The following is a 27,510-nucleotide window of genomic DNA, read 5'->3' as shown; positions in this document are numbered from 1 at the left end:
GCCTGTCAGTAAGATCTTGTTCCACCAGCGCTGTCTGAAGATGTGCAAAGAGACACTGGTCAGGCTCTCCCCATCCTGGTAGTCCTCCCTCATCTTCTCTGGGATCAGGTCCTCTGACATCACCAAGATCAAAGAGAGAAAAACTGTTGGTTTATAAAAAGGAGCCAATTTAATCCAAACTGTCTGGAATTTAAGCCTTGTGACAAGAGCAACTTTAAATACAAAAAAACCTGAAAAATTACATTTTGTAGGTCTTAAAGGCAAATTAAACTAGAAAAAATTTGCATTTCCTGCGAAAATGCAGTGTGGATGCCTTAACGCTGAAGATGTCTGCTGAAAAAAGCTGAAAAAGTTGAAACAAAAAAAAAAAAAAAAAAAGCTGCCCTGAGCAGGATTTGAACCTGGCCCTCCTGGTCAAAGGAGCTCACTGAGCCAAACACTTTCTCACAAAGAAGAGGTGGAGAGATTGACAATTGTGCTGAAATGAGCAGAAGCTGCTGAGAATTGTGCTGATAAGAGGTGGAAAGGCTGAAAATTTTTCAGAAGAGGTGAATAAGCAGAATTTGGGCAAAAAAAGAGGTGAAAATTCTGCTGAAAAGAGTTCAATCAGCAGAATTTCTGCTGAAAAGAGGTGAATGAGCAGAATTCTGCTGAAAAGAGGTTTTTGCTGAAAAAGAGCTGAAAAAGTTTGGATTTGTGCTGAAAAGGGGTTTAAAAAACTGAAAATTTTGCTGAAAAGGGGTGAAAAAGATGAAATTTGTGTTGAAAAGAGTTAAAAAAAAGTTTAACTGTTAAGTGAAAGAAATGTTGCCATAAGCTGGATTTGAACCCAGGCCTCCCAGTCTGAGAACGGATGCTTATCTCACTGAGCTAAAACACAGCTCAGCCCATCATGCAAAATCAGTGACCACATTGATAATGTGTTCCATTCATTTCAATGGTCAAAAGTCATAACACACATCATCAGAAATAGCAGAATTTTTTAAAGTTTAAACATAGTATTTCTGCTCAAACTTAGTATTTATACTAAATAATATTTTTTTCCTGCCAAATCATAGCATTTGTGCTGGAACACAGAAAGTTCTGCCAAATCATACAATTTGTACTAAAACATTATTTATGATTTAGCAGAAACACTGGGACTTGGTAGAAATACTATGATTTACATGAAATACTTTGACTTAGCAGAAGTACTACAATCTAGAAAAAAGTACTACAGCATAGCAGAAATTCTATCATTGAGCAGAATTACTAGGATTTAGAAGAAATACTAAGATTTGGCACAACCACTGATGTGGCTCAAGAACCTTTATTGTGCAGTTATACTATGATTTGGAAGAAATACTATACTTTGGCACAAATACTATGATTTGGAAGAAATACTATGTTTTAGCTCAAATACTATAACTATCCTCGGTCAGAAGGAGAGGCTGACATCCAGGGATTAGATTACCACAGGTGGAGTTTATTGCGGTCAGATGGATGGTACAGGGAGGTATGGCATACAGTAGGAGGATGTGGAGAGGTGATATGGTGTGGTTTCTATGATTAAGAACAGGGTATGCATTACAACATGCATACAGATTAAAGATTAAGAAAACTGGCAACAAATTCCTCCACTACAAATCAGTCTGATGCCACTTTTTACAGGGTTCCCGTTTACTAAGGCACTACCCAAAAGGCGCCACAAGAGGGCACTCCAACACAAGAGATGACCTATTTACACTATTTACAAATACTATAACAACGCAGAAATACTATGACTTAGTAGTAATACTATAACATAACAGTTCAATGTTCTTGCACAAATACCACAATATGGCAGAAATACTATGTTTTAGCACAAATACTGTGATTTGGTATAAATACTATGATTTGGCACACATACTATATTCCGCAGATACACTATAACATAACAGATATTCTAAAACTTAGTAGTAATACTATAACATAACAGAATTATTATTTGGGCACAAATACCACGATTTGGCAAAAATGCCATGATTCAGCACAAATATGATGACATGGCAAAAATACTATGATTGGGTTCAAATACTATGATTTGGCAATAATACTGCGTTTTAACAACAACTACTGAGATTTGATTGAAATACTATGATTTAGAAGAACTACTATGACTCCATACAAATACGATGCTTTGGCACAAATACTATGATTTGGCAGAAATACTATGACTTAGTAGTAATACTATAACATAACAGATTTCCTAAAAAAACTATGAAATTGCATTAATTCTATGACTTGGCAGAGATACTACGTTTTAGCACAAATACTATAACAACGCAGAAATACTATGACTTAGTAGTAATATTATAACATAACAGTTCAATGTTCTTGCACAAATACCACAATATGGCAGAAATACTATGTTTTAGCACAGATACTGTGATTTGGTATAAATACTATGATTTGGCACACATACTATATTTCGCAGATACACTATAACATAACAGATATTCTACGACTTAGTAGTAATACTATAACATAACAGAATTATTAATTGGGCGCAAATACCACGATTTGGCAAAAATACTATGATTGGGTACAAATACTATGATTTGGCAATAATACTGCATTTTAACACAACTACTGAGATTTGATTGAAATACTATGATTTAGAAGAAATACTATTACTCCATACAAATACGATGCTTTGGGACAAATACTATGTTTTGGTTCCAATACTATGATGTGCAACAAATACTATTATTTGGCACAAGTACTATGCCTTAGTAGTAATACTATAACATAAGAGATATACTATGGTTTTTCAGACATACTATGTTTTTGCACAAATACCATGATTTAGCAGAAATACTATGATTGGGTTCAAATACTATGATTTGGCAATAATACTGCGTTTTGGCAGAAATTCCTGCTAAAAAGGACTATTTCTGGTTTTTAGCAGAAATACTGTAATTTGGCATAAATACTATAATTTGGGATAAATACTATGATTTGGCACATATAATATATTCAGCACATATATTATAAAATAACAGAAATATTATGATTTGGCCTCAAAACCATGATTTTGCACAAATACCATGATTCTGCAAAAATACTATGATTTAGCAAAAATACTATGATTTAGCAGAAGTACTGAGATGTAGCAGAAGTACTTTGTTTTAGCAGAAATACTATGATTGAGGAGTAATACTTAAACATAGGAGAAATATTGATACACAGACACACATACACAGACAGTAAAGGGAACAGGAGCTGTGGAGAGTCTGGGCTTGGTATATGTAGGTCAGTTAAATTAGCTGCACCTGCTGTAGTAGTCAGCCCTTACACACACAGACACAGACACAGAGAGAGGTGTGAGTTTTCTTCAGTGTATTTCTGACATTCAGGATTCCACTCGAACAAATGGCCATAATTTCCTAACCGTAGAGGCTAGAACGGTCATTCAGGCATCGTTTTATTCAGAAGAGATGGGGGAATCTTCAGGTCTTCATAATTCAGAGATAAAACATAAATTATTAAAGATATATGACTTGTAATACACTGTAACTGAGTAGAGGCGAAGCAAAAACTGCCTTGACTTGCGCTCAAACAACCTTTGGTAACTCTAAATCTATATGGAGCATCAAAATCATTCTTTCACCGTAAGAAACAGCAGGCTTTGGTGAACAGTTATGGAAATTTTCAGGGCTCTGTGGAAATCCATCAAAAAGATATGACGAGAGAAAAAAGTGCCTCATTTCCAGTGTTTGAAATCTGATGAAATCTGAGCGAGGGACAAATTTCCTACCCTCAAACAAGTCCAACTCATTTCAGAACGGTAATAGGTGAGAAAGAAATTATTGAATTGTGAGCCTCAGGAGTGTCTGAACATATACGGGGACAAGCCTCATGTCTTAACTTTGCTTCGTTAAGGAGATATGACAATTTGAAAATGCCTCTCATTAGAGAAATCCAGCGGTGATTTTGAACAAACTCTCCATTGAGTTTATATGGAGAGTTTTCTGACTTTGTGTTACTCTGAGGAGATTTGCAAAATATCTATGAGTCCCACAACAATGATATGGACATTTTCTGAAAGCCAGCAAAAATACCTACGTTTTGATGTATAATTTGTGGGGCTTGAGTGGAAATTGAGCGAGTAGCAAGAAGTTGTTTGGACATGAAGAGAAAATTCAAACAGTTTCACTGTCCCCTCTGAGTTAATTGCATAGCAACCATAGCAACGCATGTATTTTCTGAAAAATCACAATTTTGCAACTGAAAACTCAAAGAGGGATAAGATTAAAACGGTAGAAGATCTGAAAAAGCTGAATCATACAGGAATAGACAAATCATTTGAGAACATTTTAAAGTTTGAATGGAGTTTCTAGGTGAAAGTATGAGGCAGTAGTTAAGTTTCAAAGACAAGAAAGTTTTAGCAGAATTGTGGAAGTTTCCCATTCATTTCAATGGGACAAATTAAAGGAAAAAAGTGTAATATTTTAAAAAGTATAATAGTAATAAACACCAAAAGTCATAGCCGGCATTAGCAGAAAGAGCAGAACAGTTTAGAGTTTGAACAGTGAAAATAGCACAAAAATTGTGGAAGTAGATCCATGGCGAAAAGTGTACGGAAACACCCGGAATAATAATAAAGAAGAAAGAGAAACAGGATCTCAATAGTGTGGATGCCTATTAAGGCATCCACACAATGACAAAATAAAGGTGAAAGAAAATTTGTCAAGTTCTTCTTAACTTTCAATAAAAACACAATGTAACACAGTGCTGACTACATCTGTGCACTTTGGCTGTGTGAAATGAAATGACAGAAATGTCCTTTTTAATGAGACAACTTGTTGGGTAGGAAACATGGAAATGAGCAAACTAGGATCAAGACTCGGGGAAATATTCAAACACTGATGCTGCTGATAAAAATGTAAACTGATGGTCATGAATGGACACTTGTTTATCAGCTATAAAATTACCAGTTAACTAAGCTGGATGTTTTTTCATGAAGTGTTTGATATAAGAGAGCACAGACTAAATTGAATGAGTGACAGTACCTGATAGTTTCCTTGTCTCACAGCCAGCTCACCTCTGAACTTGTAAACTTTCTGCTTCAGTATCCAGAGCAGCACTGTGACAAAACCACTGCAGAGAGAAACAAATTTACTACACAAAGCTGTTAGAGGATGCTGCTCAGTCAGTCACTGCCAGTGAAGTGCATGTCCTTACTTTTGCCATGATCCAGCAGCTACTCAGCTTCCTTAATGAAGGAGTTACTGTGTTCACAAAGTTGGGTCTCCAGATCACCCATCCACCAGGTGGCGTGATGATGTGGTGAGATGAAAAAAAATGAATTGACAAACATTTGTGCTCCATTTGCAGTTTTATTTTTACAACAGGTTCACACATGACAGACATTAATAAATCATGTTTTAAATTAAGGGAAAAGATAACTAATTATTGATTCACATAACCATCATATCAAAATACATGCAGCAGAAGCTTGTCCTAAATGTAACTTCCGACACACAAAGGAGGCAGTGAAGACAGTTAAATAGGCTGTAGAAGATTGTTAAAAATAAACAATAACATCTTTCTGAGTGTTAATAGAAAAGTTCTTCTTAATTTCTCCACTGTTTATCTTCCTGCTACACTGAGCCTGAACCCATCACCTTTGATTTATTAGAGGAAAGTTTGCTAGAACCCAACAAGCCACTACTGACACCTGTCTAACTGAATAAACAAAACCAACCCATGGATCTTCTTACACTGCACAGATGAAATTATATTTATCATAAACAGACTTCTTGTACCACAAATGGTTCCCACCTTTATTCATGGCAGTGTTCATGCCACAGACTGCTGTTCTTGTGTCATCTGGAGCCCACTGATCAAAAAATACACACTGATCGTTGACCCAGATCCAGAAGTCGAAGCCACAGATGTATTGAAGACCCAGCCAGACAAAGGGAGTGTCAGCCTTCTGAGCCTCCAACCCAACCCAGACCTGGGTCTCGTTATCAAGGATGGAAACCAGATCCATGTGTTCCTCTCTGCAGTGGTACCGGGCGTCTGCCCATGTCTTGTTCTCTTTAATCAGTTTAAAGGGCTCTAAAAGGAAAAACATCAAAAACATGAAACTTAGAAGCATCAAACCAAACAGTGTTTCTGAGTGTCTAACATGCTGCGTTGATTCAAGCACATAATTCTTACTGTCAACATTTACACATTTATATTGACTCTACTGACTGACCAGTTAACTTAGTGGGTAAGAATGTTTTATTGTACCTTTTTTTCTGCCTTTCATCGTCACCTCACACAGAATCACAAGCCCAGGTGTGTTTTTGTACACAGTTACAGTTACATAACGCCCCCACTTTGTTCCATTTTCACAGTTAAATGTTTTATTTTCTCCTCTAGTAGTTGTGCTTATTGTTGCACACCTGTAAACAAAGACAAAAGGTTGGACAGATGTACAGAAAGAGTTTCTGGCTCTGTTTGATTAAATCATGCTGTAAACAGTGGAGACAGTCGAACAGCTGGATAATAAATGTGAGCTGCTGTCTGAGAACATTTTAGAAAGAAGGAAAACACCTACAAATAAACAACAAAGGAAAATGAGAATAAATAAAGATTTTTATATTCTTCACATATACGTGATTATTACTCCAAACCACATCACACCATATTAGACCTCCTATTTCATCTGATAGAACTGATACAGGGTTCTCTGTGTTTGTCATGGTCGGCTGTGTGGCAGGCAGGCAGGAGTGGTGGACCCAAAATGCAGGATTCTCAGGACACGAGGTTTAAACAGAAAATGCAGCTTTATTGCTGGAGCAGAACATCAAGATAAAATAAAACTCACAAAAGCAAACAAAACTCTAAACAGAGATGCAGGAGGACTGGAAATCCTAAACACGCAGCAAGTGAGGGTGAACAGACGTTAACGACGCGACGCTGACACAAAGACACACTGGGCTTAAATACACTGAGGGAGTCATCAAGGAGTTAGAGACAGAAGGGGGACACAGCTGGGAGAAATAAGACCTAACGAGACAGGGGAGAGGTAAAACTGAACACACTGACATGAGACATGAACTTTCAGAATAAAACAGGAAACTTAACAGACACAGAGAACCAGACAGGACACTGAACTTGACAGGCAGACTCATGAGCAGACACAATAACACCATGGACAGACAGAGGGAACACAGAGAAGTGGGAGCAGGCAGGCAAGGAACAGAAACCTAACAAATGGCAAAAATCACAACAGAATACACATTTGGAATGAACAAAAGCATAAGGAAACACAAAACACTGAGTCCTCAGACTCAGGACCATGACAGTGTTACTGTATTTAAAGACATTTAAGTGTTTGGTTGAATTTTATGTTTGACAACATTTTTCTCTATTCAGTTCTCATTTTCTCACTTTAATGTGATAGAAAATGTTGAAAATATTTTCCTCATTTGCTTTTGTTTTGCTTGTTTGCAGGTGTTTTCTAACTTGTACATCATCAGCCTCTCAGTATATCAGCTGTGACATCTATCATTTACATTCAATCAGCAAAATCAAACCACAGAGGTTTCTCTACAGTCACTGTGACATACAAATTTCACTACAAGCATAATAATCAAAGTGTTTTAGAACCAGAAAAAACTCCAATATTTTGTTCTTGGTTATTAAAATCCTTGAAATTATTCATGGACACCATCTAAAAATATTGGACTGACTGAGAACAGAATGATTCAAAGTAAGATGAAGGTATTACTCAGTGGTGTCAGCAGGATTTCTCTCAGATGAGTTCCCGATGAGGATGTGAGCGCCTCTTAGATCAACATTGTCTTGATTTGTGTTGTAAATTGTGATGCAGGAAATTTCCCATAGACCCAATAAGTCAACTGTCCACCAGGAGTTGGTCTCTTGTGCAGTGTGAGCAGATATCAAGATATTCCCATCAAAAGCTCTGTCAGCACTGAATTTGACACCATTCTTATCTGTGTAGACTGAAGACTGAAATGCCACTTTGTCATCCAGTTTGATAGTTTCCCAGCCTGGACTACATCCTGATGATGTAACAGAAAGTAAAGTTAAAAAATTAAAAAAAGCAATGTCAGTGGTAATAATACTTCAGAAATGGGCAATAGAAAACGGTCAGTGACTATGCAATCCCCAAAATTTGCTAGCATGATGTCAAGGCAGAATGGGTACGAGCAACTTCTTTTTTTGCCATGCCATGATGCCGCCTTGACCATATCAAAAACCACTACTGCACACACACACACACACACACACACACACACACACACACACACACACACACACACACACACACACACACACGCATGCAGATTATTCCCAAGCAGCATCACTACATTACATTGCAGTTAATGTTGAATAGTTATGCCGTTAGCCAGTGTTGGGGAGTAATGGAATACATGTACCGCCGTTACGTATTTAAAATACAAAATATTATCTACTGTACACTGTGTTCGTGTTTTCCTCCGAAACAATAAGTTCCTTTGGAGCAGCCTTTTAACACCTCTCTCTGTCTCAAACTTGACCCAGACAACAAAGTAAAGCTATTTTTCGGCTACAAGCCCGACACGGAACCCAATGTATTAGCCAGATGTCCCTTTACTACGGTTCAGAACCTTCCCAACACTGTCTTTAGCAAATAAAAATTCATCAGAATTAATGAAATTTTATAATTTGACTCTAAAAACATCCCGAAGGATGACCCAGTTTAATATAATCCACTCACACCCACACACCAATGACTGCATGTTTATAATCACAGGGATCATGTATCCTAATAAAAGAATTCAATATAAATTTACATTTATAACATATTTATACAGATATTTGTAATATTGCTTTGGTCCAACAGAAAATCCCCACATGAAACATTTTCCCACAGATGCGACGTCTACTGTGATGCATAAATAAATGAATTGAGAAATAGGATATTATTTCCTTTACAAATAAGTATATTCACAACAGAAGCACCATCATACTTTTCGATATAACCTGAAGAAACTGATTAGAAATGCACTCTTACCTGGATCCTGTTGAGTTGATCTTTCTGTGAAGTTTCAGAGAACGATGTAAGAATGAGTGAATTACTACTTTTCCATTCTTTATAACGATCATTGAAACATCACTGTGCCAGGCAGGAACATCAAATGATCCACTTACCAATCAAAGTGATGAACAACAGACTCCACAGCATCTTTACTTTAGACTCTTTGCACAAATGTGTCCTCTAATAAGATAAAGAAAAGACTTCTACCCTCACTCTGGAGTTTTCTGTAGACACACTGATGTTGATATGATCCCCTCTCTGAGTCAGAGCTGGATTTGTATTTCTGTCACTTCCCTCACAGCTGCCAACATGAAAATATTCATTTCTCCTGTTTAGACTCAGAGTGAGGCTGTTATGTTCAGTAGGCAAAGCATTCCCAGACTTTTACATCTGATTTGCAGATGTGAACATAGCGTGATTGTTATGATCACCATGTTCATCCTAGATTGTGCGTCCATCCAAGTAGCAGCACAAATGTAACATGTAACTTTCTAAATACAGAAAGTTACATGTTTTTGAAACTAGACGCTAAGTGGGAGATGAAGAACAAGAAAATGTTTATTGCTAAAGCAAAACTTGTCACAGACCACCAGGGGGCTCCACTTACACCCAGCAACAAGGGTAATGTTTTTGGGTTTTTGCCACCTTGTGAGTTGAGTTGTGTGAAGCCCAGATTAAAGTTGGAGTAACATATTAAACCCGATTCTTTTATCCCCTGAACTGAACAGAGAAAACCCGACTCAGTGTGGTCAAAAATAATTATTATTTTTATTCAAGAATTATTTCCAGAAAGGGATGTGCTCAGGCAAAATTCTGAGCAAATCTAAAGCATTACAAGCCAAATGCATATAATATAGTTCTGTCATACGTCACACACAGTTTCGATCAAAACAACTCTGCAGTACCCTCTGCCTAGTTTCACTTCCTGTCTACCTGTTCTTTTGCAACGGTGCACAAAGCGTGCAGAGTTTCCTGTCTTACACAGTACTCTGTGACCTTTAGCTCACATTATAACTCAGTGACGTTTTTCTACACTGGCCTCTATAAAACAATATAAACAAAAAATAAGCACTAAGAATATATATTTATTCTGTAACAAACACTATGGCATAATTTTTGTGCCTCTATTCTGAGCGCACTTAAAAATAATAAAAAAAAAACACTAATTAAAAATTGCAAGTGCAAATGTTGCACTTTGAGGAGAAAATTATTTTGAGCAAAGAGAAGTTTAATTTGAGCGAACAAAATTCCCTTCAACAAAATTCAATTCATTAATGAATGCTGTTGGTCCTCTTTCAATATTTGTGAAATCGTCTATCAGGAACCTTGGGGTAACCTTTGATTCTGCTCTTACCCTGGATGTCAACGTTAAATCTCTGGTTCGGTCCTGCTTCTATCATTTAAGAAACATTTCTAAATTGAGCCCTATAGTATCTCATACTGAACTGGAGATTGTTATTCATGCATTCATTTCATCACAATTAAACTACAGTAATTCACTGTTTACATGTCTAAACAAAAACTCCCTGGAGCGTCTGCAGATTGTCCAAAATGCTGCAGCAAGGCTTCTGACAAAAACATCTAAGTACTCTCATGTAACACTGTTGCTTATACAGTTGCACTGCCTCCCCGTTGAATTCAGAGTCCACTGCCAAAGCCTGTCTTAGGGGTAGTATTGTATCATACACCACAGCGCAAAAAAAAGGCATCAATGAAAGAACAACTCGATCTAGAACACACAATACAAAAACTGGAAGTACAGTTTATTTTATTTTATTTTATTTTATTTTTTTTGTGTCCCATTTGGATCTTTAGCCATCAGAATTGTTGTCTTAAGGCCAAGAAAGATGCCAAGCGGATTTATTTTACCAAGTGGATCATCATGGCCTTGCCATATTGGTCCATTTGATTGACCTTTATTATAATTATGAATTTATTTTATTTTCGGTTGCTACAAACGGGACAGACATGACTGGGGGATAGGACAGGGAGAAAGAATGAAAGAAAGAGAGGGAGAGAAAGAAAACCAAAGGGGAGAAGAGATGGTGAGAAAGGGGGGAAGAAAGAAAAAACAAACAAACAAACAAAACACCTGGATCACCTGTATGGAGAAAAAAAAACAGAAGAGAAAGCAAACAACAAAGAGCAACATGATAAAAAAAAAACCCAGCACCATCACAATAAACTAGCTAGCAGTAGATAACAGTAGATACTAAATATTAAACGGTATTGTGCAGCACGCAAGATAGACAGCGCACAATGTGCTTTGAGGCAGCAGCCAAGAAAGGTGTAGTCCGCGTCTGTGAATACCCGTGTGTACACCTGTGTGCATACCTGTGTGGATCAACATGCTTGTATTCCAAAGGTTTCTCCATGTAATGATCTGCTAGGGAGTGTGGGGAGCCACAGCCCCGTCCTCCAGGGTATGAAGCAGGTATGGAGGAGATCCAGGCCCCAGATATCCAGAGGCCCCAGAGTACAAGGACCCGAGGAGGACCACCAAAGGGGGGGGGGGGGACCGTGCCACCCTCCTGGGAAGAGCTGAGTAGAGCCCCAAACGAGAGGTCACCCCGCAGCTACGGAGCAGAGGCCAGAGGGGGTTGCAGTGGCGTGCCCGCGGGCTCTGCCGGCAGCCAGCTGTGCCAGAGAGGACCGAGCTTCAGGCCCAGAGGCCAGAGGCCTGAGGGCATCCCACCCCCCGGAAGGATCCCAGCCGGGCCACAGGTGCCCGGCCCCGCCAATCAGCCACCAGGAGTGAGCCGGTACATACATGAGCGCCCAGACGACAAGGACCACCAACACACCAACGTCTGAGGGCATCAGCCACCGGCAGGGAGTGTGGTGAGGGGAGATAGGCCTCCGTACTTTAGAAGGCCTGAGATGTACCCAGAGAGGTTGAGTCTAAGACCCAACCTGACATATAGACACAGACGAACAGGCACACGCGGACACAGACGTGCATTCCCACCCCATATGCACAACCAAATACTCGGCACTCACCCAACGTGTAGACAGACACAAATAGACACTGCACAGACAGTCGCACTCCCCAAACATACTCTATATCTACTATAGTAGATAGCAGTATAGCTACTGCTACTACTGCACATTCACCCAATGTATATACTGCATATATATATATATATATATAATGTTTTTCCTCTACACCCCCCCCCCCAATTTTTTTGCACATGTCGAGGAGCGTGTCAGGCTACATTTCACTGTGTGTTATACTTGTATAACTATGCATGTGACAAATAAAGAACCTTGACCTTGATATCCCAGGTCCAGGTACCCCCGCTCCCAGAGGGGCAAGCCGCACCTAGACCCAGGAGATGTAACCCTTCTCTCTGGGGTGGAGGCAAGCGGACCACCTTATCTGCAGTAGCAGGGAGGCCCCGCATTCCAGACCCCAGTCTGACGGCCAGCACCTCCTCCCAGCCCCCCAGCCCTGACGGCTAACAGAACCGGGGTGAGTGAAGACCTCAAACCTCCCTACGCCCGCTCATATGTAGTGTTGCTGTGTGCTGTTCTAAAGTGCATTTAAAACTCAGGAGAGCATGGTACTTGCTTCCTCTCAGAGAGCAGCACGGCTCCTCCCAAAAACCCTTATTGTCTAAATGCATTTAAAATTGAGGGTAGGGCACCAGCGCCAGAGGTGGGTTGGAGTACACCGACCATCCTCTGGATGCTGTAAAACGTGCCCACCCCCAAGGCCCTATATTTATGTGTTATGTGAGAGTGTGAGTAATTTTGATGTCTAGGCTGCAGAATAAAATTGAGGCACAGGCGGCCAGAAGGGGACGCGCTTGCTTCGGCAAGCGCGTACGCTAAATTGGATACGATACAGAGAAGATTAGCATGGCCCCTGCGCAAGGATGACACGCAAATTCGTAGAGCGGGAATAGGGAGGCAGCTGAGGATGGGGAGGGAAGAAAGGGAGGGGCAAGCGGCCCCTCCCTGGGGACAGCTCCCCCACTGGAAGTACAGTTTAAAGTCACTAGGTCCAAAACTATATTGAACTTAGAAGCAGCCTGCTCAGTTTTAAACCAATTCTTGTCGTTTAGTGGGCGACGAGCGGCGGTGGTCGTCGGCCGCGCAACCAGTACGCTGCTGTAGGTGCCGCAGGTTCTCCTGCTTGACCAACGATTATCTTCCACGCTTTTCGATCTAAGGCGATGGTTCTTGCCTGCTCGAGGTCAAGTTGAAGGGCCTTGAAATCATCCTGGATTTGTTTCATCCATGTCTTTTTTGGTGCATTTCGATGCACCCTCCAATCGGTGGGGCAGGTCAACCAGAGTAGTCAAGTCAAGTTTATTTATAAAGCACATTTAAAAACAACCAAGACTGACCAAAGTGCTGTACAATAAAATACAAATATAAAATACAATAAAACACAAGTACATAAAACACCTCACTGATAAAACAATAAGTTAATACAGTAAGTTAAACCTTGCTAAAAGCCAATGAGAAGAGGTGAGTTTTAAGAGCAGTTTTAAAAGTTCCTAGGCTTGTGGAGAATCTGATGTGAGGAGGTAAACTGTTCCACAGTCTGGGTGCAGCCACAGCAAAAGCCCTCTCTCCCCTAGTCTTTAATCTGTACCTGGGAACATCTAAAAGCATCAGGTCTGCTGACCTCAAAGATCTCCTGGGGCAGTAAATGCAAAGAAGCTTTGCCAGGTAAGGAGGTGCAGTACCGTTAAGAACCTTAAAAACCAGCAGTAAAATTTTAAAATCAATTCTAAAAGCAACTGGGAGCCAGTGGAGAGAGCAGAGGACCGGAGTGATGTGGTCTCTCTTTTTGGAACCGGTCAGCATGCGAGCAGCAGCGTTCTGCACCAGTTGGAGGCGATGCAGACAGAAACGATCTAAACCAGCATAAAGGGAGTTACAGTAGTCCAGCCGTGATGTAATAAAAGCATGGACCACCCTTTCTAGCTCGTTCCTGCACAGGTAGGACTTGACTTTAGCTAAAATCCGTAGATGATAAAAGGATCCCTTGACTATGGAGCTGATTTGTTTATCAAATTTAAAAGCACTGTCAAAAGTAACACCGAGGCTCTTAATGGAGGAAGTACATTTGGAAGTTAGGGGTCCCATAAAATCAAAGAGTAGGCCATGGGGGTAGTGGCTCTGGTCCATTCGACAAATGTGGCCAAACCAACGGAGTCGGCGGCGCTGGATTAGGTCGCCGATCGTCGGTTGGCTGCCGCAGCTGGTGAGGATGGTGTCATTCGAATGACGGTCGCGAAGGGAAACGCCGAGAACGCATCTAAGGCAACGCATTTGGAAAACTTCGAGCTTGCTCAGGTCGTGTTTGAGCATTGTCCACGTCTCCGCGCCGTAAAGAAGAGTGGGCAGGATCAGGGTTTGGTAAAGGCGGATCTTTGTCGCCAATGAGATGTTGTTCTTCTTCCAAACGCACCAGTGCAGGGAAGCGAACGCTGCGCTGCCTGCCCAATTCTGGAGCGTATCTCCACTGATGATGCCACTTTCTTCTCCTCGACGAGGGACCCCAGATATTTAAATTATTGAACTTGTTTGATCTGCACACCGTTGAGGTGGACGATCGCTGGTGAGCCGTCAGTGGTCAGGACTTTGGTCTCGTTGAGATTCTATTGGTTTCGAGCCAAGTTTCCCCACAAATGATCCACTTACGAATCAAAGTGATGAACAACAGACTCCACAGCATCTTTACTTTAGACTCTTTGCACAAATGTGTCCTCTAATAAGAGAAAGAAAAGACTTCTACCCTCACTCTGGAGTTTTCTGTAGACACACTGATGTTGATATAGAATAGAATAGAATAGAATAGAATAGCCTTTATTGTCATTGTACAGAGTACAACGAAATTGGAGTGCCACTCCCTTGGTGCAAGTTTCAATAATAAATATAAATGTAAAATATAAAAAGTACAAAAAAACAATCGTAAGTACTCAAACAATAGTATGTACAATATATACAGGATAGCAGCGTTAATATAATGACAGTATGAATAGCAGCATAATATAATGACAGTGACGGTATGGAATAGGTTCAATTGTTTTTGTGCTTATTTACTATGGTGATAGCTCTGGGAAAGAAGCTATCCCTGAATCTGTTTGTCCTGATTTTATGTGACCTGTACCGTCGGCCTGACGGTAATAGTTCAAACAGTTGGTTGCTGGGGTGAGAGTGATCCTTGATGATATTGCCAGCTCTGCTGAGGTACCGAGAGTTTGCAGTGACCTCCAGGCTGGGCAGAGAGCAGCCAGTGATCGTTAGGATGCTCTCTATGGTGGCTCTGTAAAATGTCACCAGCAGCCTCTCCTCCAGGTTGTTCCTCCTGAGCACTCTCAGAAAGTGGAGACGCTGCTGGGCCTTTTTAACCACCGCCGTGGTATTTGCAGTCCAGGAGAGGTCATCAGATATCTGCACGCCCAGAAACCTCATGGAGCGTACCCTCTCCACACAGTTCCCGTGAATGTAAAGTGGGGCCGGGTCTGCTCTGCCCTTCCTGAAGTCCAAGATAAGTTCTTTAGTTTTCATGGTGTTCAGTTGGAGGTTGTTAACTGAACACCACTCAGTCAGTCTGTTGACCTCATCTCTGTAGTCCGACTCATCCCCCCTTGAGATGAGTCCAACCACTGTGGTGTCATCCGCGAACTTTATGATGGTGTTTGAGAGATGGGTAGGGGAGCAGTCGGATGTGTAGAGCGTAAACAGGAGGGGACTCAAAACACATCCTTGTGGAGACCCGGTGCTGAGTGTGATGGTGCTGGACCGGTGGGGGCCGAGTCTGACAGACTGTGGTCTATTTGTCAGGAAGTCCTTGATCCAGAGGCAGATGGGGGTGGAGAGTCCCAGGTGAGACAGTTTCTGGACCAGGATCTCCGGGATGATATGATTGAATGCTGAGCTGAAGTCCAGAAAGAGCATTCTCACATAGCTTCCTCGGTGCTCCAGGTGACTCAGCGCAGTGTGGAGCGCTATGGTGATAGCGTCCTCGGTGGAACGATTTGTCCTGTAGGCAAATTGGTGGGGGTCCAGAGTGGGAGGCAGACCGGCCCTGATGTGCTGACAGACCAGTCTCTCAAAGCACTTCATCACTACAGGCGTAAGTGCAACAGGCCTGTAGTCATTTGGGCTGGCCACAGCTGTCTTCTTGGCGATGGGGATGATGGTGGAGGTTTTGAGGCAGGGCGGGACGGTGTTTGATGACAAGGAAAGGTTGAAGATTTTAGTGAAGACTCCGGTCAGTTTGTCAGCACATGCTCTGAGAACCTTTCCATGTATTCCATCAGGACCTGCCGCCTTCCTGGGATTCACTGACCTTAGAACACACCTCACTTGATGCTCCCTGAGTGTTAGTGTGCCAGTGCTGGGGGCGGGTGGAAGTGGTGTGGCAGCTGAGGGCCTGGTCATCTCAAAGCGGGCAAAGAAACAGTTTAGATCCTCAGCCAGTGAGGCATCAGTCCTAGATGTTGCCTGGTTATTGCTTCTGTAGTTGGTAATGTGATTGATCCCCTGCCACATTTTTCTGGGGTCGTTGTCAGCAAAGTGATCTTCAATCCTCCTCCTATAGGCAGCCTTAGCTTTCCTGATGCCTCTACTCAGGTCTGCCCTGGCCGCCCTATACGCAGCCCTGTCCCCTGACTTGAAGGCAGTGTTGCGGCTTTTTAGGAGGGATTGCACTTCGCTATTCATCCAGGGTTTTTGATTTGGAAACACCCTGACCCTTTTGTTGACGGTGACATTGTCAACACAGTTCCTGATGTACGAGAGTACAGTGTCCGTGTACTCCTGGAGGTTGTGGCTGGAGAATAAATCCCCTCTCTGAGTCAGAGCTGGATTTGTATTTCTGTCACTTCCCTCATAGCTGCCAACATGAAAATATTCATTTCTCCTGTTTACACTCAGAGTGAGGCTGTTATGTTCAGTAGGCAAAGCATTCCCAGACTTTTACATCTCATTTGCAGACGTGAACATACCACGATTGTTATAATCACCATGTTCAACTTACATTGTGCGTGCATCCAAGTAGCAGCACAAGCAAATACCTCAGTATACCGGGAAATTTACTTCACCAGTGGAGGCTGTGTGAATAAGATATATTCAGTGACATTTGGTCTACTTTAAAGAAAAAGAGCCACTATTAACAATCAGTCATTCATTAATAAGCTGCCGGGGAAAAAACCTTCACAAGTCCATCATTGTGTCTACTTTCTGCTCTGCATTTAGTCGGGACTTCATGTTTCATGCAGAATTATTTAGAGCAAAGCGCTTCTCACACTGCGAGTATTTGTGTGTGCATGAGGGTGGGAATGCATGTTTGTGTCTGTGTGTGCCTGTATCTCTGTCTATGTCTGTCAGTCCCCCCCCCCCAGGTGTGGGGGCCAATCTCCCCGACCACACTGGATGGAAGGTGGCGGGCCCTCAGACCTCGGGTGGCTGAACCCAGGCCACAAACACGCTCATGCACACAGATACACACTATATCTCTATCTAGGTAGCTCTAACTAAAGACCTACCTAGATTACTTAAATTACACAATTGAAAGCATATGTGTTGTGATGCCTCAAAGGCATTTATGTTATTTATCTTTAATGTTTGCTTTAAAATAATTCTTTTGTATGTATTTAAGTTAAAAAGAACAGTAAAAAGAGTTAAAAATGTTAAGAAGCTTTAATTTTGAAGGTGAACTTGCTAATAACCTCACTTCCTGGTGGGTTACCTGTATTGCTTCATTTCCTGTTTAATTCCTCTTCCTGGTTGCTCTAAGAGGGAGAGGGACATGCGGTCTTGCTCTGAGGCTTATCCACAGCCATCCACTTGGGAACATTGTTCAGGCAACGCCGTAAATGTATATATTTAATGATGAAGGTGTTAAAAAGGCATAAATAGCGGTATTTGTTAAAAATTATATTTTGTTTGTGATTCATGGAGGTTGATTTGTACATGTTAAAAAAGGCAGTTTTGATGATCATTACTGTTGCTAAAGCTAACACGAAGGTGTAAGGTCACATTTTGAGTTATTTCGTGATGCAATATTTATGTAAACGATCATTTTTTCTATTCTGTATTTCTTTTCAACTACAGTTTTCACCGCTTGTCAAATCAAGATTCTGAGTAAAAAGTCAACTCTACTCGGACTCGTGTATTCATTGACAGAGGTTTAGCTTGGTGTTTGATCAGAGTTGCTACACTCTGCAACAGAACACTACAGTGAAAAGGCGGCACTCGATGGTCCCACGTGTTCGTGATGGCAGCAAGCAACAAGTCATCAGTATCAAATACCAGGAGCAACGTGACATCAGCATCATCTGTAAGTGTGGCTCGCGCCAGAGCTAAAGCAGAAGCTGAAGCAGAAGGTACGAGCATCATATGCTAGCCAGGAGGCTAAATTAAAATTGGAAAAGGCTGCTAGAGAAGCAGAAAGGAAAACTCGAGAAGCTCAAAATCAGTTGGAAGCCGCTAGAATTGATACAGAGCTGGAAGTGCTAACATTAAATCGTGAAGCAGACGCAGCCATCGCTGAAGCACAGGTGTTAGAAGATGTAGCAGAAATGCATGGAAATGTAGAAAATGTGAAATCTGAGTCAGAAGACAGGCTTAGATTGCAACGTACTAGTGAATATGTTGCTCTCAAATGATCAGAATCAGTCTACCTTCGCACCAGTATCTGTCCCACCTGTTAAATCTGTAGACCATGCAGAATCACAAGACAGTTTCAGAACATGGCATCCACCTGTAAGCTTAGCGGAATTCCAACATAGCAATAGCAAGCCCAAGCCTGAAGTGGATAATGGGACGCATCCACCCACAACAAACCTGTCTAAACTGACTAGAGCTGAATTGAAGACCGACGTCGAAAGAGCAAACCCTCGCACGTATATAGGTGCTCAATCACAAACACCCCGGCATATGCTTCCAATGAGCGTGTCACAACCACCAGACCCTCTGGCACAATATTTGGCGCGACGTGATCTCGTTACGTCAGGACTGTACCAATTTGATGATAAGCCAGAGAATTTCCGTGCATGGCGGTCCTCATTCACTAACGCTGTGGCTGAGGTTCAACTTACAGAAACACAAGAATTAGACCTCATGACCAAATGGTTAGGAAAAGAGTCTGGACAACAAATAAGATGCATACGCTCAGTGCATGTGAATAATGCTGGTTTGGCTCTGCGCAAGGCATGGGAGAGGCTGAATGACTGCTATGGTGCCCCTGAAATGATCGAGCAGTCACTGTTTCAGAGACTTGACAGTTTTCCAAAAATTGCAGCCAAAGATCACATCAGATTACGTGAACTTGGGGATTTGCTTATGGAGATACAAGGCGCCAAGGAGGATGGATACCTCACTGGGCTGTCATATCTAGACACTTCCAGAGGTATTGGACCCATAGTAGACAAGCTCCCATATGGGCTCCAGGAGAAGTGGGTGTCATCTGGGTCGTGGTACAAAGAAGAGAATAACGGCTGCTTCCCTCCCTTTAGTTACTTTTGTAACTTTGTCTGTCATGAGGCAAAGAAGTGAAATGACCCCAGCTTTATTCGTCAAAGCAACGGCGCAAACCCCACAAAATCAGAAAGATTACCTATGAAGAGCTTTAACACCAACAAGTCTATCGCAGTTCACAAAACAGATGTCTCTACAATCAACAGCGACCCTAACAAGAACTGCCCATTGCACAATAAACCTCACCCACTTAAAAAATGCAGGACATTCAGAAACAAGTCCATGGATGACAGGAAGGCCTTTCTAAAACAGAAAGGAATATGCTTCAAGTGTTGTTCTTCAACTTCACATGTTGCCAAAGACTGCAAATCTTCCGTGACATGCTTAGAGTGTGAAAGCATCTATCATGATGCAGCCATGCACCCTGGCCCACAACCTCAACTCACCAAGGCTCCTCCACCACCACAAGAGAACGGCGGGGAGGGAGAAGATGACTCTAATGTAACTGATGTTAGAACCAGCTGCACAGAGGTTTGTGGCCCCGGCCAGTGGGGTCGTTCTTGCTCTAAGATCTGCCTTGCAAAGGTCTACCCCAAACATTCAAAACACAAAGCCATTAAAGCTTATGTAATTCTGGACGACCAGAGCAATCGCTCATTAGCCAGGCCAGAGTTCTTTGAGCTGTTTGGTGTGGAGAACAAACCACTCTTATACCATCTCAGAACATGCTCCGGCGTCATCGAAACGTATGGCAGGAAGGCAGAAGGATTCCAGATAGAGTCGTTGAATGGCAACGTTCTCATACCTCTTCCACCACTCCTTGAGTGCCCTGAAATCCCTAACAATCAAGCTGAAATCCCAACACCAGGTGCAGTTTTGCATCATCCTCATCTCCACCATATAGCCAAACACATCCCTGATCTAGACCCAGAAGCAGAGATACTCCTGCTGCTCGGGAGAGACGTGCTTAGAGCACACAAGGTCAGGCAGCAAGTTAACGGGCCGCACAACGCTCCCTTTGCACAACGTCTCGATCTAGGCTGGGTGGTGATAGGGGAGGTGTGCCTAGGTAATGTGCATAAGCCAATAGTTGACACATTCAAGACCCATGTGCTAGACAGCGGTCGCCATTCCATATTTCAGCCCTGTGCAAGTTTCATGCAGGTCAAAGAAATACAGCCAAGCTTCAACGAGTCTAACAAAATGCCAGAGAGGATGCTAGGACACACAGTGTTTAACCAATCTGAACATGATAACAAACCTGCCCCATCAATAGAAGACATCCTCTTCCTAGAGATCATGGATACAAATGTCCACAGAGATGACACTGGTAGTTGGGTTGCTCCATTGCCGTTCAAAGAACCACGGCAACGTTTGCCAAATAATAAAGAGCATGCGGTTAAGAGGTTTGAATCCTTGCAACGCCAATTCAGGAAGAAACCCGAGATGCAGAAGCAATATGTGGCATTCATGGAGAAGATCATTGCCAACGGTCACACAGAGGTGGCACCACCCTTGAGGGAAGATGAAGAGTGCTGGTTTCTTCCATCATTCGGGGTATACCACCCACAAAAGCCCAACCAAATCAGGGTGGTTTTTGATTCCAGCGCTCAGTACTGCGGGGTCTCCCTCAATGACGTGCTTCTGACTGGTCCCGACCTCAACAATTCTCTCTTGGGTGTCCTTCTACGCTTTCGAAGGGAGAGAGTAGCTATCCTCGCCGACATCCAACAAATGTTTCACTGCTTTTTGGTCCATGAAAGGCACCGCAACTTCCTCCGGTTTTTGTGGTATGAGGACAACGACCTCACCAAGGCAGTTATCGACTATCGCATGAGGGTTCATGTCTTTGGCAACTCACCATCTCTGGCTGTGGCCATCTATGGTCTGCGAAGAGCCATTGCTGAAGGTGCCCAGAAGTACGGTGCCGACACAGTGAAATTTGTGGAAAGGCACTTTTACGTGGATGATGGCTTGGTGTCTCTCCCATCTGAAGCAGAAGCAATCAAGCTTCTCCAACGGACTCAGGCGTCACTTGCTGAATCAAACCTCCGCTTGCACAAGTTTGTGTCGAACAGTCCAGCAGTCACTGGAGCTTTCCCGCCAGAAGATTGTGTCGCGCTCATCAAGGATCTGGATTTGAGCGGAGAGACAGCACCCATGCAGCGCAGCCTGGGTTTGCTTTGGGAGATCAGAAAAGACACATTCACATTCTCTGCATCAACTATTATCAAACCTTTCACCCGACGTGGAGTCCTCTCTACCGTCAATAGTGTTTTTGATCCAATGGGTATGCTGGCACCCGTCACAATCCAGGGACGAGCTCTTCTTAGGGAACTTAGTTCGGAACTGACTGAGATGCACCTCTCCCAGAAGACAAGCTGAAGAAATGGGAAACCTGGAGAGATTCTCTTCAAGTCCTAAAGGAGCTTCATGTGCCACGTGCATACACATCAACCTCGCTCACCAAAGCTGTGCGTACAGAGTTGTTTGTATTCTCAGATGCCTCAACTATGGCCATTGGGGCTATCGCTTACTTGAGAGCCATCCAGGAGGATGGAAAAGTGGAAGTAGGATTTGTTATGGGCAAAGCCAAATTAGCACCCCAGTCTGAACCAACAATCCCGAGGCTCGAACTCTGCGCTGCTGTCCTAGCAGTAGAAATGGCGGATCTCATCCGGGAGGAGCTGGATCTGAAATTGGATGCTGTCAGGTTCTACACGGACAGTAAGGTGGTACTCGGGTACATTTGTAACATGACAAAACGCTTCTACACATATGTCCATAACAGAGTCCAACGTATCCGACAATCTACCAGACCAGAACAATGGAATTATGTGTGCTCGGAAGCAAACCCTGCGGACCATGCATCCAGATCTTTGCCTGCATCCCATCTGACACAGAGTTCTTGGTTCACCGGACCTTCATTCCTGCATCAGTTATCTGCAGAAACAACACAAACCAGTGAGACGTTTGAGCTCATCGACCTGGGAAATGACTCAGAGATTCGACCACAGGTACGCACCTACACTACTCATCTGAAGGAACCTGTACTTACCCCTGATCGCTTTCGCCGTTTCTCCACCTTTACCTCTCTACTGCGAGCAGTGGCTTTCCTTATCCATGTGGCAAGATCTCACAAACATTCAAACCAAAACAGCAGGTGTACAGGATGGCACACATGTCGCTTACCTCGTACTGTGGATGAAATAGCTCAAGCAAAACATGTCATTCTGCAAGCAGCACAAATGCCAGCCTTTGCCAAGGAACTGTCAGCCTTCCAAGCAAACAAAGTGGTGCCCACAAACAGCCCGTTGCATAAACTCAGTCCAACTTTGGAGAGTAGTCTCATCTGCATTGGAGGCAGACTGGAACATTCTCAACTAACGTGTGAAGAAAAGAACCCAGTAATCCTACCCAAGGACAGCTACGTTTCCTTACTGCTCGTACGACATCACCATGAGCAGGTGAGACATCAGGGTCGACATCTCACAGAAGGTGCAGTAAGGGCAGCTGGACTGTGGATTTTGGGTGGGAAGCGACTAATCAATTCAGTCCTACACAAATGCGTAATCTGCCGGAAGCTGCGTGGGAGACCGGAAGAACAACGTATGGCTGACTTACCGCCGGAACGTCTCAAGGTTTGCCCTCCCTTCACATACGTGGGGCTTGACGTCTTTGGACCTTGGTCTGTTGTAACCAGACGCACCAGAGGAGGACAGTCAGAGAGCAAACGGTGGGCCATGATGTTTAGTTGTTTGAGTTCAAGGGGCGTCCACATTGAGCTGATTGAGTCTATGGACACATCTAGCTGTATAAATGCTCTCAGGCGGTTCTTCGCTCTCAGAGGCCCTGCAAAAGAACTTCAGTCTGATTGTGGGACCAACTTCATTGGAGCTAGCAAGGAGTTGGAGATGGATAATACTGTACAGGGGTACCTCAGCAAGCAAGGATGTAGCTGGAACTTCAGACCTCCACATGCTTCCCACATGGGAGGCTCATGGGAACGGATGATTGGTGTTGCCAGGAGAATCCTTGATTCAATGCTCTTGCAGCAAAAGAGTCGCCTGACCCATGAAGTGCTGTCAACACTAATGGCAGAAATTACAGCCATCATCAATGCACGTCCACTCCTACCTGTGTCTACAGACCCACACCAACCTTTCATTCTTTCACCAGCCATGCTCCTCACACAGAAATCAGGAGTTCCACCTCCTCCAGGAGATTTCACAGATAAGGACCTCTTCACAAAACAATGGAGGCAAGTTCAAGCACTCGCGAACCAGTTTTGGGCCCGTTGGAGCAAAGAATACTTACCATCCTTACAACAAAGACAAAAATGGACAGTGACACGCAGAAACCTTCAAGTTGGGGATCTGGTCCTTCTCAGGGACAAGCAGACCATCCGCAACTACTGGCCCATGGCCATAGTCACAGCAACCTTTCCTGGGAAGGATGGACATGTGAGAAAGGTTGAAGTAAAAACGACCGACCAAGGTGACACAAGAACCTTCCTTAGGCCAGTTGCAGAAGTAGTTGTTCTTCTGCTGTCGAGATGAAATATTATTTTATATTCATAATCCTTATTATTATTGTTGCATCATTTATGATTTATCATTGTTATCATTTCATTGACACATTTATTGAAACTGGTGAGGTTATATTAAAGTCTGTATTTCAGGTGTTAGCATAAGCACATAATCTTTCATTGCAGGTGCAACTGTAATCATGTTATACACATATTGCATAATTAAAGGGTTGAAGCTCGGTTAAGTTAATTAATGGTTTGAAGCTACGGGCAGCGCGATGTCTGGCCGATCAATGGAGCAAAGTTCAGCTATTGAAAGGTTGCCTACATGTTTACAGTATGATTTACTACATATTGCCTGTGTGCATTCGGCAGGCTGCACTGGAGTTTGCCTGGTAACAGATGATGTGGGGGGGGGGGGTCGTGCACTTAGATTAACGACACTGGTCGAACTCCCTCCTGTGGTCTGCCAGGCCCTCTTATTGGCCTCTCTGGGATCTCTCGCAGGTGTGATCAGTTTATTATCAGGTAGGGGCGGAGTCTTTCCAGGACAAGTCACCAAATAAATACCATTAAAACATGCAGTAAAACTCATAAAAATAACCCAATGTACAATATTAAAACATTAAAAAGACAAAACACAACAAAAACATGCACAACAAAAAACCTAGGTAACTTGTCTCTCTCCACCCCGTGACACAAACATGACACATCAATATTTCATTAGTGTTGTCACATCCTGTAAGCAGAGTCTGCCTGTGTCTTTTCCCTGGAAATTAATATTTCCAGCCAATATAGGCAATCCATCAACATGGCTGGAGAGTTGGTAGTTATATACAGTCTGTATAAGTGTGGTTAATCTAATGATCATTTGTAAGGAGACGGCAGTTACTGTGAATTCACAGCAGTTACACAGTGATTAGTAATAAAAAGCCAGTGAGAGTGAGTGGATTTAAGAAAGTCAGTGACTCAGGTGTGTCGCTTGGTTTGTCATCTGTTTGTGAGACTGGAGGAGACGTAGAAATCCTTTGTTTTAAATCTTAGTTAGGAAGGTTCCTGTTTGAAAACAAGCACTTTTTGTGAGAAATGCAAGAAGTACATCTGCAGAAAGCACACAGTTACATTCTGTCCATCATGTGGACAAAATAGAAAATGTTGAGCATTGAAAAACTGAGAACGTTGGGCAAGTTCAAAAGAAATGTGTTTGTAAGAAAGAAAAACCAAATTGTTCCTAAAATAGTTATGGAAAGTCTAACTGTTGTATGTCTGTGTTCTACATGTTTATCTAATGGAAAATAAAGTTGCTATTGTTTTATTGCAGTTTATTGCAGTTTCTTGACAATTCTGAGTGGATTTACACAGTACGGGTCAAAATGACCCGCAACAAAATCAATGTCACTTTTTTGTTTTTCAACTTAATACAAGGGTTAATTTCCAAAACTTGCTTATGATCTTCAATTTGTAGCAGATCCAGTATCACACAGCAGCTGGAGCAGTCTCCAATGGAGGTCAGTCCACTGCTGCCACCTGTGGCCAAGTACCATAGCCTACTACTAGATTAACTTGTGACATATCTGCACCTGCTGCTATGATCACATTGAGTAGAGGCTGAGTGGCTGCACTTACCCCTGGTACATCCAAATCTACCCACAAACATGTTGACAGATACAATCCCGGCAATGTGGATTGTCAACACTGAAAACAATCAGTAAGCAAAGACAACAGGGATCACTTTCTTCTGTTTATTTAGCACCCACAACATTTGTAGTCTCTTTCTGCACAGGGGAAGTCCACACACACTGTGTGGTACCACTTTCCACAGAAGGTGCATTCAATCTGCAAGACTGAATGAGATTGTCAGGGTCATTGTCTGACTGTTTATTACTAATCACCCACTGTACATTCACAGTAACTGCCATCTCCTTACAAATGTTCGTTAGATTAACCACACTTGTACGGACTGTATATAACAACCAACTCTAAAATGTTTGTTCGCAGAGAAAAGACACAGGCATACTACACTAACGACATGTGATGTTACAACACTAGTGAAATATTAGTGTCATTTCATTCATTTCAAAGGTTTATTTGCATGACGCACAAACAGACACAATTGAAAGGTACAAATGTGCATGACACGAATTCAAACGTGGTGCAGATGTGTGTCACAAGTTGATCTGGCTGTAGGCTGTGGCACTTGGCCAGAGGTGGCGCTGGTTGACTCGAGTCCATGTTAGTGCACAAAGTAAACTGCTCGCTTTAGTTGTGAGAGAGTGATATTATACCCCTTATGTCAAACTGAGTGATTTATGGCCCCCCTAATTGATTTATGACCCCTAATAAATTATTCATGAGCTCCGGAAGTAGGAAGTAATTAAGTAATAAAAATATGATATTCATAAAATTATGATATTCATAAAAATATGATATTCATAAAAATATGATATTCATAAAAATATAATTGATTATTTAGAAAGTTTCTTATATATCAAAATAGCATTCTTTTATTTCTTTAAGCAATTAAAAAATTTTTTTTTATTTTTTTATGCTCAAAAAACGCCATCTGGTGGCGGGTCAGTGTGTGTGTGTGTGTGCGCGCGCCCGCGCGCGCCCGAGGCTGTGTGTCTGGGCGCGCGGGGGCGCGCCCGTGTCTCCGGACCGTGCTCTCTCGGGCTCCGTGCTCATGTGTTTAAAAATGTATTAAACCATATTAAAATTGTTTAGTTAAACTTGTGCTTTTGTAACGTTCAGTATGGCCACAAACACATGCTGCATGCCTTGGGGGAAAACTTTATTTCGATTTATATGCATTTGTAGATTTAGAATAAAACTCATACTCAGAAAAAACTCGCGATCCCCTAACCCTAACCCTCCTTAGAAACATAAGCAGGGAAAACTCCTTAAAAAACCCTCCGCGATTTCTCCAAAACCCTACAATAACTTGTTAGCTACCCCTCTATTCCCAAAACCTTATATTCGATAACAGGGAAAATCCTGAAAAAATCCTTAGTCTTTTTTCTCAAATTCAGCGCCCCGCGGCTCCCTTCATGCTCAGCCAAACAAAGCCAAAACTCCTTTTAAAAATTTCTCCGCGATTTCTCCAAAACCCCTAGAATAACTTGTTAGCTACCCCTCTATTCCCAAAACCTTATATTCGATAACAGAGAAAATCCTTAGTCTTTTTTCTTCAAAAACTTCCCTCTTACTAGCAACCTCTAAAATTCAACCCACACTCTAAGTTCTACCTCGCTCTTAATCTCCGATCCACAACTTCTTGCAGAGCACAATTTTTTCCTGCTTGTTCGCTCCCCGCTCTGCTCCCGAATGCGCTGCTTACCTCGTTCGAAATTTGCGCCGGAGACCAACTCCCCCCCCTTACTTCGCCCCGCTGCCAATCACATAACTATTGCACCGCTCCCTTCGCACCCCGGTTAGCCAATCCGCTCCAGGTCCGATTTTTATGATCTCCCGCTCA

The 27,510-nt window shown here is 42.5% G+C and overlaps 1 protein-coding gene and 1 non-coding gene across 2 annotated transcripts; one reads left to right on the top strand and one right to left on the bottom strand.

Annotated features, from left to right (window-relative positions):
- Nucleotides 1-17: 17 nt before the first annotated feature.
- LOC146658736 (uncharacterized) lies at nucleotides 18-14,389 on the bottom strand. The gene is made up of 7 exons (XM_085424161.1): nucleotides 13,873-14,389; nucleotides 7,751-8,045; nucleotides 6,265-6,419; nucleotides 5,806-6,087; nucleotides 5,206-5,252; nucleotides 5,034-5,121; nucleotides 18-143 (listed from the first exon to the last, which is right to left on the bottom strand). Exons 1-6 carry the CDS (start codon nucleotides 14,387-14,389, stop codon nucleotides 5,062-5,064), a joined length of 1,356 nt encoding a protein of 451 aa, XP_085280287.1. The 3' UTR covers nucleotides 18-143; nucleotides 5,034-5,061.
- Nucleotides 12,870-12,978, top strand: LOC146658737 (U6 spliceosomal RNA). The gene has a single exon (XR_014913882.1). It is a non-coding gene; the product is annotated as a U6 spliceosomal RNA (small nuclear RNA).
- Nucleotides 14,390-27,510: the final 13,121 nt, after the last annotated feature.

This window comes from Rhamphochromis longiceps, linkage group LG11 (assembly GCF_057381845.1).
Source record: "Rhamphochromis longiceps isolate RC_006_pf linkage group LG11, R_longiceps_female_GT1.1, whole genome shotgun sequence".
NCBI lineage: Eukaryota > Metazoa > Chordata > Actinopteri > Cichliformes > Cichlidae > Rhamphochromis > Rhamphochromis longiceps.
The sequence above is the reverse complement of the archived record's forward strand: the minus strand, read 5'-3'. Positions and strand labels throughout refer to the sequence as shown.